Source organism: Kryptolebias marmoratus, linkage group LG23, assembly GCF_001649575.2.
Source record: "Kryptolebias marmoratus isolate JLee-2015 linkage group LG23, ASM164957v2, whole genome shotgun sequence".
In the NCBI taxonomy this organism is placed as follows: Eukaryota; Metazoa; Chordata; class Actinopteri; order Cyprinodontiformes; family Rivulidae; genus Kryptolebias; species Kryptolebias marmoratus.
The window spans coordinates 4,298,877-4,311,558 of record NC_051452.1 but is presented as its reverse complement, the minus strand read 5'-3'; the positions used below and the strand labels follow the sequence as shown (position 1 = coordinate 4,311,558).

General features: G+C 39.6%; 1 protein-coding gene across 1 annotated transcript in view; it reads left to right on the top strand.

Annotated features, from left to right (window-relative positions):
• The window catches only part of LOC108246709 (ectonucleotide pyrophosphatase/phosphodiesterase family member 2-like), a 67,745-nt gene that overhangs the window by 3,787 nt on the left and 51,276 nt on the right, over positions 1-12,682 (top strand). Inside the window, exons 4-9 of the mRNA XM_037973792.1 lie at positions 1,069-1,194; positions 5,148-5,208; positions 5,287-5,384; positions 5,522-5,601; positions 9,886-10,005; positions 10,130-10,185. Coding sequence (XP_037829720.1) covers positions 1,069-1,194; positions 5,148-5,208; positions 5,287-5,384; positions 5,522-5,601; positions 9,886-10,005; positions 10,130-10,185 — 541 coding nt within the window. The remainder of the gene's footprint in view (positions 1-1,068; positions 1,195-5,147; positions 5,209-5,286; positions 5,385-5,521; positions 5,602-9,885; positions 10,006-10,129; positions 10,186-12,682) is intronic.

Sequence of the window (12,682 nt, the reverse complement as noted above, 5' to 3'; positions counted from 1 at the left end):
CCCCAGCATTGGCCATGTTGATTTTGAACATGATGCTAGCATCCCATAGCCAGGGTAAATGTGACACATACGATGAAAACACGCTGAACCCATAGAAAACGTAGGCCTGAAAGTTGGGGTGGGGGGGAATGAGAATGTTCAGACTTGGCCTCTGCTGCCCCTATGGATAAACCGCCCATGATAGATTGATAAATAGATGGAAGGATGTGTTGTGGCAGAAACAGACAGAAGCAGAAGCGTTTTCCATTCCTGGTGAGCAGTACATGTAGTCAGTAACCAGTTACCTTTACCTGTACCGCGTCTCACATTAATCTGCTTGTTAGTTTTCTGGGGGGGGGGGTTCGACACAGTATTATTGATGTTACACAAAAGAAACAAAATAATATTAATCCCTCACAATATTTGTCCTTTTTTTAGTTAAGTTGGTGGTGTTGTTGCCATACTTTAAAGTATCCTGGTTTCTTATAGAGGAATGTAGGCAAACCTGGATTCTAGGAATTCATCTGAATCTGAGTTCAGAAAATTAAACCAAAGTAAAATAAGTTTAAGAAAGGAACATTTATTTCTGAAAGCTTTAATCTTCAAATGTTTTTTAAAACAATTTGGAAATTCAATCTTTGATCAGAGCTTGCAACAATCAGGCTAATTGTCCAGCAGTACAGTTTAGTTGTCTGAACTGAAATGACTTATGGACTTCATGCTTTTTGAACAATCTATACACGTTTGTTGTCTTTTCTCCTTTTCAACAATTCCCCCTTCTTCATCCAGTGCTGGTGGTCTGAATTAGTTCTCTTTTCAAGCCTGGTGGTCTTTGGCTCACCTCCACCTTGCCATTTAATCCCTTCTGTGCTTGAGAGTCATAATATATTTTGTCAAATCCTTCCTAAAACCTCTGTCTGGTTAAAAAAAAGTTAAAAACACAGAATCCAGTCACTGTGGGTCCCATGCTGCCTGCTCTGGCCAAACCACCATCCCAGTAATATTGTGGTTTCTGCACTCAACTGTAAGATCAGTTACAAATTTTCAGAAGTTGAAGACGTCAGTCCCTTCTGTTTCTCCTGCGTACAGAGGGAGGTTATGAGTGCAGCAAGGATCGGTGTGGGGAGACTCGAAATGAGCAGCATGCCTGCCACTGCTCTGATGACTGTCTGATCAGAGGAGACTGCTGTACCAACTACAGAAAACTCTGCAAAGGTTCGCAAATTTTGATATCTCACGTTTTATTGATTTTGAAATGTTCTTTGAATGAATCTGCTTTACATAAGTTGTTTTAGTTGTTTGCCTGTTTCATTTTTAGTAAAGGTACAAGGACTGACAGTGATTTAAAAAGCCACACACTATTTGTGATCGTGTATGTTGTCTCCTATCAGCATGAGAACACAAGTTATTGGACTTGAAAAATCTATGATTGTATCTTTAGTCTTCAGCCAGGTAATAATAATTAAAATATCAGCATTAGTTTTCAAAGTGTTGCAGAAATGTATTACATTTATTTTAATACATCTGCAGAATTGAATATTGCCTGCCACCAAAGGCAAAAGTATTGTAGCGTTCCCTCGGCTAGCAAAACAGCAGACCAGACGAGTTGTCCTCACCAGCCGTTTATTGTAGAACAGCACAAGGGAAGATACAGGTCCCAACTCTGGTTACAGGTAGTTTGTCACACCGTCGCAGCGCGCACCCCCGGCGGAACAGCCAGCCGAATCCCCCCCAGTCGCGCGCGAGCCAACCCCCTCCACCCTCCTTTCCCAATAACACTTGCGGCAACACATAACATGCCTAACTTAAAGTGACAGTAACACCAGAAGCGCACAATAACCCTTTACGAATCGTTACAGTATGTTCATTTGATTGTACCTTTTGTGACCCACAGGACAAATTTGAGTAAATCTGTCGAAGAAATCATTTGATGAACATTTGTGGTTGGTCTGTTTGAATATGAGCTAGTCAAGAAGTAGTTTAAGAACAAAAATCTTCATTAAAATGCTACAGTGATAAATGCTCCATCCTGTATTTAACTTTTTTTGAGTAAAAAAGTATTTTTACATTTTATTGCTTAAACTATTAAAAATAAAACATAACTTTTTTTTCAAAACAAAAGCATGAGTTTCAAATAAAAAACAAACAAACAAAAAAAACCTTTTCATAGTGTAAAAATACACTTCAATTAGTGATGCAAGCACCAAATTTTTGCACCAGTCCTCACTATAACCCTTTCTTCCAAAAAGCCCGGGTGTCCACACACAATTTCAAAATGGCTGCCATTTTACAAGAAGGCCGCCACTTTCACTGTCTAACTAAATCTACCAGCTAATTGATATGGGGCTATTAGCCAGCACTACTCTATACTAAACTACGCTACCATTTTGGAGTTAGTGAAGCTAGGTACAGCATTAGGTTAGCTGACACTGAACCCATGTTGAGTTGCACAGCAGTGAAGTCACCAGTAAGCCCTGGTTGTGCATTGACTTCCTCTCTTTTACATATATAATGCAGGGTTTCCCCCAGAAAAGAGGCTAAGCCCGGTGGTAGGTGGCCGTTCGCCAGCCGATCGCTGGCCGACTGTGATTTAGTAAAAAAAAAAAGATTCATGTTGACAGGAAAGTTGAAAATATGGCTATTTAAGCCAAGTTTCCTGTATACATAATATGTCTGGTACTATTTCTAATTCTTGAATGTACTCCTTTAGTTCTTATCTGTTGGCAACCAAGCTTTTTACCCTCTTTAAAGCTACAGCTTATGAAAGTCTTCCCATTATTTTAACTCTCTGGGGTTTGCTGGCTTCCCTCTGAACTGTACCAGCATACGCTGCACTGTTCTCCTCCACAGTTGTAACACTTAACTTTGGTATCTTTTCTGCATTTTCCATAGTCATGAGGACCTCCACTTCTTGCACATCTTACCTTTTTCTTTGCACTCCTTTGCAATGTGCTCCGTTCTTTGGCAACTAAAGCACCTTACTAGTTTGGGTATGTATTCTATATCTCTATAGTTTATGTATCCCATCTGTCTGCCTCGATTATTTTCCCTCCTTTAATGTCATGTTTTACATCTTCCATTGTCATATTAAGTGGTACTCCTGATATTACTCCCCTTAACCTTGCAAATGAACCTGGAATATACACTTTAAAACTTTTTCCTATTAGTGTTGTCATTTTGATTATTTTCTCTTGCTGTTGCCTGCTTACTGTGTGAATTAATATTCTTTTGTTACTCAAAAGCCTTGCTAATTTCATTCTCCTGATTTCTTCCTCATTTGCTTTGGTTAACTTTTTTGGATGACAGTTTCCTCCATCCTTTTTAAATTCAATCATTACTTTCCATTCTTCTTTTATGTTTTTTTTGGCCTGTGTCTGTTTCCTCAGACTCACATTAGCTTTTGGCTTTTTGCTAGTACTGGCTCTAAATGTGCTTTCTTCTGACCAGTTTTTAGCTATTTCCCACCTTTTTCTATGCACTCTTTTCATTCTTGTACCTCTTGACATCATCCATTTCATTCTAACTATTTCCACCTGAGGTTGAAGTCAATGTACATCTTATTCATTCAACCAAACAATTTGAAATCCTACTGCCTGGAAGTGTTGTCTCCTCCCCTGCTATCTCTTTGACTAAGAGGCTTAAAGAAAGCAAGGAGTATATATGGGTGGGGAATGGTGAATACTGACTGACTGCAGCTGGGCTGATAATCAAATGAGAAACAGGTGAGCTATGAGCAGAAACAGGGAGACGATGGTAAATTAAAGCTGCAAGCAGCGTTGGGCAGCCCTCGCTGCTCAGTGCCGCTCCAGCCTTGCGACCGCGGGAGGTCAAGCGACTGTCTCATACACTCTCACGCTGTACCCACACCGTCCACTAGGTGGCGCTTTTGGCGAACATCTTAAATCGTCTTCGGTCCAGATCAGTATGAGTCCAGCGGCATGTCTGACAGACAGGAGCTATTGTCCCTTCCTGTCTTGTGGCGAAGGACTGGCGAGTACTTCCTGTAGGCTTTTGAACATGTCATGTGTGGTTATCAAGAGTCAGTGGATACGGTTTCAATCTTTCATCATACACAGGGAGAAACCGCCAGGAGTCACCAAATAATCCTCAGTTTCTCTTTCTCAGTGGGCGGGGCTTCAGTGATGTCATGAAATAGCAACACCAATGTTTCTAGCAGTGCTCACTGATGATGGACAAAAAATCTGGTGTAGATTGGATGAGGTATCAGGGAGATATAAATGTTGGACTAATATAGAGCGCACACTGGAGTCAAATTCCATTAGAATCCTATTGGCCTCTTCAGAGGTTAACACAGGTCATTCATATCCAGTTTGGTGCAAATCAGATAATGCATGTGTGATTTAGAGCCAACCGTATGCAAACGGCGAGGGATTGGCGTTCGCCATTCTGTCACGCCCACGTTATTCAGGCACCAGTCAGTGCTGAGAGAGCGACTCTGCATCATGTTGTTCTGACATCTGACACAGGTTTAAATTAGTATGAGTGAAAGAGAAAAAAGGACAACCTTTGAGCCACAATGGCCGACTTCCTGTTTGGTGTAGCACATGGGTGCAAGAGGGTTTTCTGTGGATCTTGGGGAGTTTTACAACTGTACAAATTTTTGTGCCTGTGCATCAAACTAAGGCCAATGTGGAGGGTATTTTGAAAGTTTCCAGGGGGCGCTGTGGGGCCATTTTTTTGGCAATTTTTTTGACAACCATAAAATACATAAATTTTTCACCGCCCTGGCGCATCCGCCAAATTTTGTCTTTTTATATATGTTAAGGCCTCCAAAAAGGCAATTTATTTGACAGAAGAATAATATTAATAAACATTTGAAATACATTAGGCCTTGGCAGCACTGCGCTGCTCAGGACTAATGACAGGGAATCTAAATGTAGAACATGATGAAACTCAGTAACAGAGCAATGAACACATGACTAAATGTAATAAGAACAGAAAACCTTCTGAATGGGAAGAAGGAGGAAGGAAACAAAGAACCCACAACCCTGGTATTAAACTTTTGAGGCATGCCAAGTAGACTCTAAAAAGTCAAAAAGGTTTCAAAATGTTATTTTTATGGTCCAATGTTTTACAAGTGCGAAGTATCTCACAGTCTCAACTTTGTACTTAGCCACAGAGGTATCATCTGTCTTTCATTTTCTCAGGAGACACTTCATGGCTGCAGGACGAATGTGAGGAGATCAAGACTGCTGAATGTCCTGCAGGGTAAATCGGATTTTTTGGAAGAAGAAAGGCCACAGGATTAAAATAGTCTGACAAACCTGTCTCCTGTTTTGTGTACAGGTTTGTGCGTCCACCTCTCATCATCCTGTCAGTGGATGGATTCAGAGCTTCTTATGTGAAGAGAGGGAACACTGTCATACCCAACATTGAGAAACTCAGTAAGACATGCATGCAGAGAAAAGAGTTCTGCTTTGCTGTCAAATGAACAATAATTACGCTTTCAGGAAATCTTCATGAGCTTTATAATTATTTTACTACCGAGTGACTGAACGTGGAGTTTTTGTGTCCTGTTCAGGAACATGTGGAACACATGCTCCTTACATGAGGCCTGTTTACCCTTCAAAGACCTTCCCTAACCTCTACTCACTGGCTACTGTAAGTTCAAATACAGTCCTACAAGTTCTAATGTCTTCTGGATTTACTATACACTGACAGAAGCCTCAGTCTGAATTATATCTCAGGCTGAATATGCTATTTGAATAGTTTACAAAATAGTATTTAAACTGTAAATACAATAAAGTGTAACAGGTCCTGTGTCAGAGGTTAGTCACATAGAGATTTTGTTTTGATTCTAAAATGAAAAAACCACGATGTGTAGGAATAATTTGAAGCAACTTGAGTGGACAGTCAGCAGACTAGTATGAAGTAACATAGTTCCTCTTCAGACCTGGCACTTTTTATGACCTGAAGCCCTCACTGACCTGAGCTCATGTATTATTAGTTTCACCACAAATAATTTACATCTTAAACAATGTGCTGTTTAACCCTGCCAAAGTTATAAAGACTTCACTACCTCTCTTCATCTTCAGGAGAGTTAAAAAAGACATGTCAAAGTTTTGTTTTTAAAGCATTTCAAATTTTAATAGCAGCTCAAAATAACACCTTTTGTGTTCTTTTTATAAACTGAGCAGTTTAATTTTATCAGTGAAAAGAGATCATAGTCCCAAAATTCCAGCTGAATGATAAAACCATTGTCTAAAAACAACAAATAAACAAGAAAAGTGTAAGCAGGGCTCTCAAGTTTTGATCTGAGCTTGGAGGGAGATTTTGAGCTGCTAGAAGTCGTTAGATGACATCATCAGCTAATTTGCATATTTGGTCATATTGATCAGGCTGTAGGAGAGAGGAATATCAATGTTGGCAAGACAAAAAATTAGTAAAAAACACTCAAAATATGTTTAGAACTACAAATTAACTTAATGAAATAATTTTATAACTTTATTGCTTTGCCTGAACCCACACTACATAAATAAATTTCTTAGAATATCAAATTTAATTGAATTTTACGTGTCGTGGAATTGCCAGCTCTACATCTGGGGTTGAGACTGCAGGGATTTATTTTAGTGTCAGTGAAAAAAAACATTACATTAAAAATTATATTTACATCCTGCTTTGTAATCCAGGATAAGACCAGCAGCAGCTTTGCACACGAATGATTCATTTACAAAGTGGACATGGAGTGGAGCGGGTCTCCTCTCTGCTCTGACTGGAGGAGGCTGCTGTGACTCTGACAGCTATCACTTCTTGGGAAGTGGGAGGGGCTTACCACATACTGAGTACAGAAACTGAAGAATGATTGTTGCTTTCTCACATTTAGCCGCCAGAGTCTTCAATAACTCAGAAAAAAGTCACTAGAGGGGTCTGAAAACCCGATAAATACTGCAACGAGGTTGTTAAGTTGGCAACATTGCAGCCCCTTTGGACAACATTATACTGCACATTGGGTTCTGTTCAAAAAAGGGTGTGAGTGTATGTGTGTTTTAGAGAAATACAAAGTGTGGCAAGTCATGAAATGCGTGTGTCTCACGGTCCGTGCGTGAGACTCGACAGGCCTGTGTATAACTAACAGAAGCTGAGTCAACTTCTCTCTGGTGTGGATATATTCTCAGTGTTTGACCAGAATGTAACAGCAGCCTCAGCAGGGTCCTCATCCTATCACTAGATTGGTCCCCATTAGTTGTCTCTTAGCCTGGATCATCATTTGTGTCCTTGATATTGTCTATAACTTCTGAATCTTTCTCCTCTATAGTATCTTTTGTGTTGAGTTCTGGCCTTTCACCTCCTCGCCAGTATACAAGATCGAGGGCCTCAGTACATCTTTTGGTCATTTTGCTGCCATTGAATGAATTATTGGCAAGGCTTCAAAAATCTTTATATACCAGAAGTGAAAAAAAAGTTCTGTATACAACCCCAGTTCCAATGAAGTTGGGATGTTGTGTCAGACATGAATAAAAACGGAATACAATGATTTGTCATGGTTCTAGGAGGCTGTCTGAACAGACGTTGCTTGGATGGCAGCATACGTTGCTCCAAAACCTGTATGTACCTTTCAACATTAATGGTGCCTTCATAGATGTTCCAGTTACCCATGCCATGGACACTAACACCCCCCATACCATCAGAGATGCTGGATTTTGAAGTTTGTCCTCTTTGGCCCAGAGGACTCAATGTCCATACTTTCCAAAGACAATTTGAAATGTGGACATGTCCACTTTGCGTCAGTCCACCTCAGATGGGCTCAGGCCCAGAGACGTGTTTCTGAGTGTTGGTGGTATCTGGCTTTTGGCAGAGTTTAAACTTGCACTTGTAGATGTAGCGATGAACTGTGTTCACTGACGATGGTTTTCTGAAGTGTCCCTGAGCCCGTGTGGCAATATTGTTACAGAATAATGTTGGTTTTTAATGCAGAGGGGTCGAAGGTCACGGGCATTCAATGTTGGTTTCCGACCTTGTTGCTTACTTGCAGACATTTGTTCAGATTCTCTGAATCTTTTGATGATATTATGGGCTGTAGATGATAAAAATCCCTAAATTCCTTGCAGTTGTGCATTGAGAAACATTGCTGTTAAACTGTTGGAATATTCAACTCAACTTTCCAAGTCTTTTGTTGCTCCTGTCCCAGCTTATTTGGAACGTGTTGCAAGTATCAAATTTAATGAGTGAATATTTGTAAAAAACAATAAAGTTTATCAGTTTGAACCTTAAATATCTTCTCTTTGTAGTGTATTCAATTGAATATAGATCACACAGGTTTTGCAAATCATCGTATTCTGTTTTATTTATGTTTTACACAACGTCCCAACTTCATTAGAATTGAAGTTGTATCATTGAGCTAGTGTTGCAAATGTTTTCAAGAAGTCCATCAGGTGTGATAGTGAGACATCATTTCGATGTCTCACTATCAGATACACCCCCTCTGCGTATTCCTCAAAGGCATTATCTCATGAGGCTAATCTTGATTGGCTTGTATTTGCGACACCTGCGTAGCCTACCCTTTAAATAGCTTGTGCTACAATGCAGCACCATTCAAAAACCTCTTCTCGCTTCAAAGTATATCTCATATATATATATATATATATATATATATATATATATATTAGCTGGGAGTTGCTACAGCAGGTAATTTAATTGACTTTGGTAAGAGAGTTTAGGGGGTCTCGGTGCTAACTCCAAGCAACTTTGGTTACATAATGAGCGAGAGACATGAAAATGATCGTACATCAGAATATATCAGTTGTGCTAGTAAAAAAAATGCTGAAGAAAATTTTGTACATTTTTGCAAATGTTGCTCCATTTTTAGGGCACAGAAATTCCTTCCCTTCACCTTTGCTTTACATTTAAAAAAAAAAGGCTTGAGACACCCTTTATCCTGGCATGAATGCTCAAAACCTAGGGGCTAAGAAGTAAAGGGAAAGGGTGGATAGGGATAGGATTAGGATATACAGATAACTCAAAATAAGCGTTCAATTTTAGGTTCTTTAAACTTATTTTAAGCCAGTTTAAGTTGATGGAAGTTAGCACATTGATTATCTCGCCATCGCCTGGGCTCACATTACAGTTGATCTTGATGGATCTCCAACAAGCAGGGTGCTTCCTGTTGTCTTTTTTCATTCTTGGCCCAGCTGACCCCAGGAGCCAAGGCTTGACCACACGAGCGAGTGCCCCTGTCAGGTCTGGCTCCAGGAGGGTGCCAGATGAGATTGCTTGTTGCACTTGGTCCTCTTTCATCATGAAGGTCTTCAGAATGCTCTTAATCTGACTCCACCCATGAGTCCAGTTTGTCATGGGAGACCAGAAGCAAACACTCCATGCAGCATAGCCCCAGGACCATGGGGGTACCTAAACCTTTCGACTACGTTAAGGTGGTGATCTTTGAAGAACACAAGCAGCTGAAATGAAAGGGCTCAGCCTTAGCCTTAGAGATAAGTTATGGAGCTCATCAAAATGAGTCAGCTGAGGTTGTTCAGGCATCTGATTAGGATGCCTTATGGACACCTTTTTCTTTTTTTCTTTTTCTATTTAATTTTTAGACACATCCCACTGGGAGGAGAGCCCAAGGCAGACCCAGAATTTGCTGGAGGGATTATGTATCCTCTCTGGCCTTGGAACACCTTGGGATCCCCCAGGATGAGCTGGAGAGAGAGATGTCTGGGTTTCCTCCATGACCTGATCTCAGATAAACATTAGAAAATAAATGAATAGATGAAAAATGACAGTATACTAAATGAAAGTACAAATAAACTTTATGTTCCACCTCTGAAAATCTTTGATCTTTGGATCAAACAATAAAATCAGCACACTCATTATTGGATTGTTTCTAGCAACAATAAAACAGCAATCAAGTACAGTTTTTAGTAACTTTGCATGTTTTCATTTAAGGGTCTTTATCCAGAGTCTCATGGCATCATTGGAAACTCCATGTATGATCCAGTGTTTGATGCAACATTCAATCTAAGAAGCCGAGAAAAACTGAACCACCGCTGGTGGGGAGGACAACCAGTAAGTTCTGACAGGAAATAGGAAATGCTTTTATTTTGAAGTCAGCTGCAATGGAAATGATGGATTATTACATAACATTACATTATTATTATTATTACATATTTTAACACTATTGTTTGTCTAGATCTGGATCACAGCAGTCAAACAAGGAGTGAAAGCTGCCACCTTCTTTTGGCCTGTGTGAGTATGAATAATCCACACATACACTTCAAACCAGAGGTTGATTAAATAGTAGTCTGAGGCCTTTTTCTAACCTGAGGCCTTGTAGTTAAATAACTATCTTAAGGGACAGCTCTGATTGATGTGATCTCAGTTACATGCTCTGTGTGGTGATACACACACAGCCACATCACATAATGAGCTGTCTGTGTTACAGCAGTTATACAGATGTTTCTGTAAAAAAATACAACCCATCCAGACAGCTGAGCTGAGTATGAGAGAAATATAATAAAATAATAATTAGTGACTTCTTAGAACTCAGTGTCAGAGCAATTCCTCATAGACTATGATGTATGCAGATGACATTATGATGCAGTAAAAGTGGGGAGCAGGTGGAAGAGAGCCTGTAGAAGTGGAGTTATGTTTTAGAGAGAAGAGAATCCATGTCTGTAATTGAGAGGTAGACAGGTGGAACAATGAAGATGCAGTAGAAGAAGTAGAGCTATTGTAGATGGATGAGTTTAGGTTCCTGAAGCAACAGACAGAGAGGTGAAGAAAAGAGAGCAGAATGAATGGAGTGGATGGTGACCAGTGTCAGGGGTAACATGTGATAGAACAGCTACAAGAGTGAAAGGAAAGGTTTGCAGATGATAGTGAGACCTACTATGAAGTCTGGGTTGGATATGGTGGCTCTGAAACAGACAGGAGGTGGAGATGGTGCTGGAGGTAGCGGAGATGAAGATGTTCAGATTTTTACTTGAAGGTACTAAAATGAACAGCATTACAAATGAGGCTATCAGACAAGGTTAGAGAAGTAAGGCTGAGATAGATATACTGGATGTATTGGGCCCCTAAATGTAGCAGACAAACGAACTATAAAATAGCACTTTTTGAAATATATAGTTGACAAAATAGTAAAAACTAATCAAGATCCGGAATGTTATTATTTTGGGTTTTTGTTTCAAAGTGACTCTCATTTGCTTGGATTACAATATTTTCACTCCCCTACCCCCATAAGATCATCACTTAAAGTTTTCCAATAAGGAGTCTTTTTTTAGGTCAGCTTGACCTGCAGGCCACAGGAGGGTTAATGCATGACAGCAGATTAAGGAGAGATGACAGAGAGTGGAAGTCTGTGTTGACATTTCTTCATAGCTGAAAAATGCCCTTTACTGCAATGCATTACAAAGTCCACTTTGCAGACTTTAAAGAAATAGTCTTGTGATTTTTGAAGTGATGTTCCATCAAATAGTATAGCACGGAGTATGGAGAAAAGGAAGAAGTTACCAATCCTGGTCCTCAGGGCCACCATCCTGCATGTTTTACTTGTTTCTCTGCTCCAACACACCTGATGTGAATCCATGGGTGATTAACAGGCTTCTGCAGAACAAGAAGAGGTGATTTAAGCACTGAATCAGGTGTGTTGGAGCAGAGAAACAAGGAAAACATGCAGGATGGTGGCCCTGAGGACCAGGGTTGGACACCCCTGTGTAGCACTTCTAATGTAGCTACAGTAACTAACTACTCTAAGACCAGTACTAGGTTCGGCTATGGGAGCAGATAATAGTTGCAATTATAATAATGACCACAGACCAGTGAACAACTTTGAACTGCCGGCTTATTAATAAAACATTTACATACAGTTACACACACGACACAATTTCAACAAGAAAATAGAACAATTCCTTTACATTAGAAATTGTAAACCCCTTTTTCTTTTAAATATTTGACCTGACGTAGGTCCTGAAGGAAAAATGTGTCTCGACCTAGGTTATTGTTCTATTTTAAGTTGCTGTTTATCTGTTTAGAGTACAGTTCTATATTGTATTCTATTTGAGTTAACTCTGTATCATTTCAAAAGTTAAATTCTTTAAGTCTCACTTTGAAACAATTCTTTTCAAGTTTAACTTCACAGAAAGGTTCATAACTCAACAACACTGTAACAGCATTGAATAGAGGAAAAAAAAAACAATAAAAGGTAAGAACAGAAAATGATTCAGCAAAAGACTGAATATCCCTTAAATCAAATTGAATGTCCGTATCCCTTTTTGAGAATCCAGAAAGATTAGTGTTGTGTCTCTTGAGTCCACTGCTATTTTAGCAGCAAAATCAGGTGAATCATACCATTTCTGAGGAACAAAACATCCAGCAGAGGTGTGTAGCTCCTACTGATTCAAGGTTCAAGGCTCTCGGGTTGGTGGCTCGCCATCTCAGTTCTCGTTCCCGACATTCAGCTCGAGTTTTCCCGGTCCAACTTTAAAGGCCTGTTTTCATGACCAATAAAAGGTTTGTTCAGCTAATTTGGTAATAATTAAAAAATACACTCGCCAAAATGGCGGCTGAACATCTTAGTAAAAAAAACCATACTTCACCTGACATTCATTCTCACCATTTCTTTAACATAAAACAACATACATATGCTACATAGCTTTCCATTTTAACAAAAGAAACCACATCATAAATAAAATTACTCACAGAAAGTAAAATATAAATATATTTTTCTCACCAAGTCCAGTTC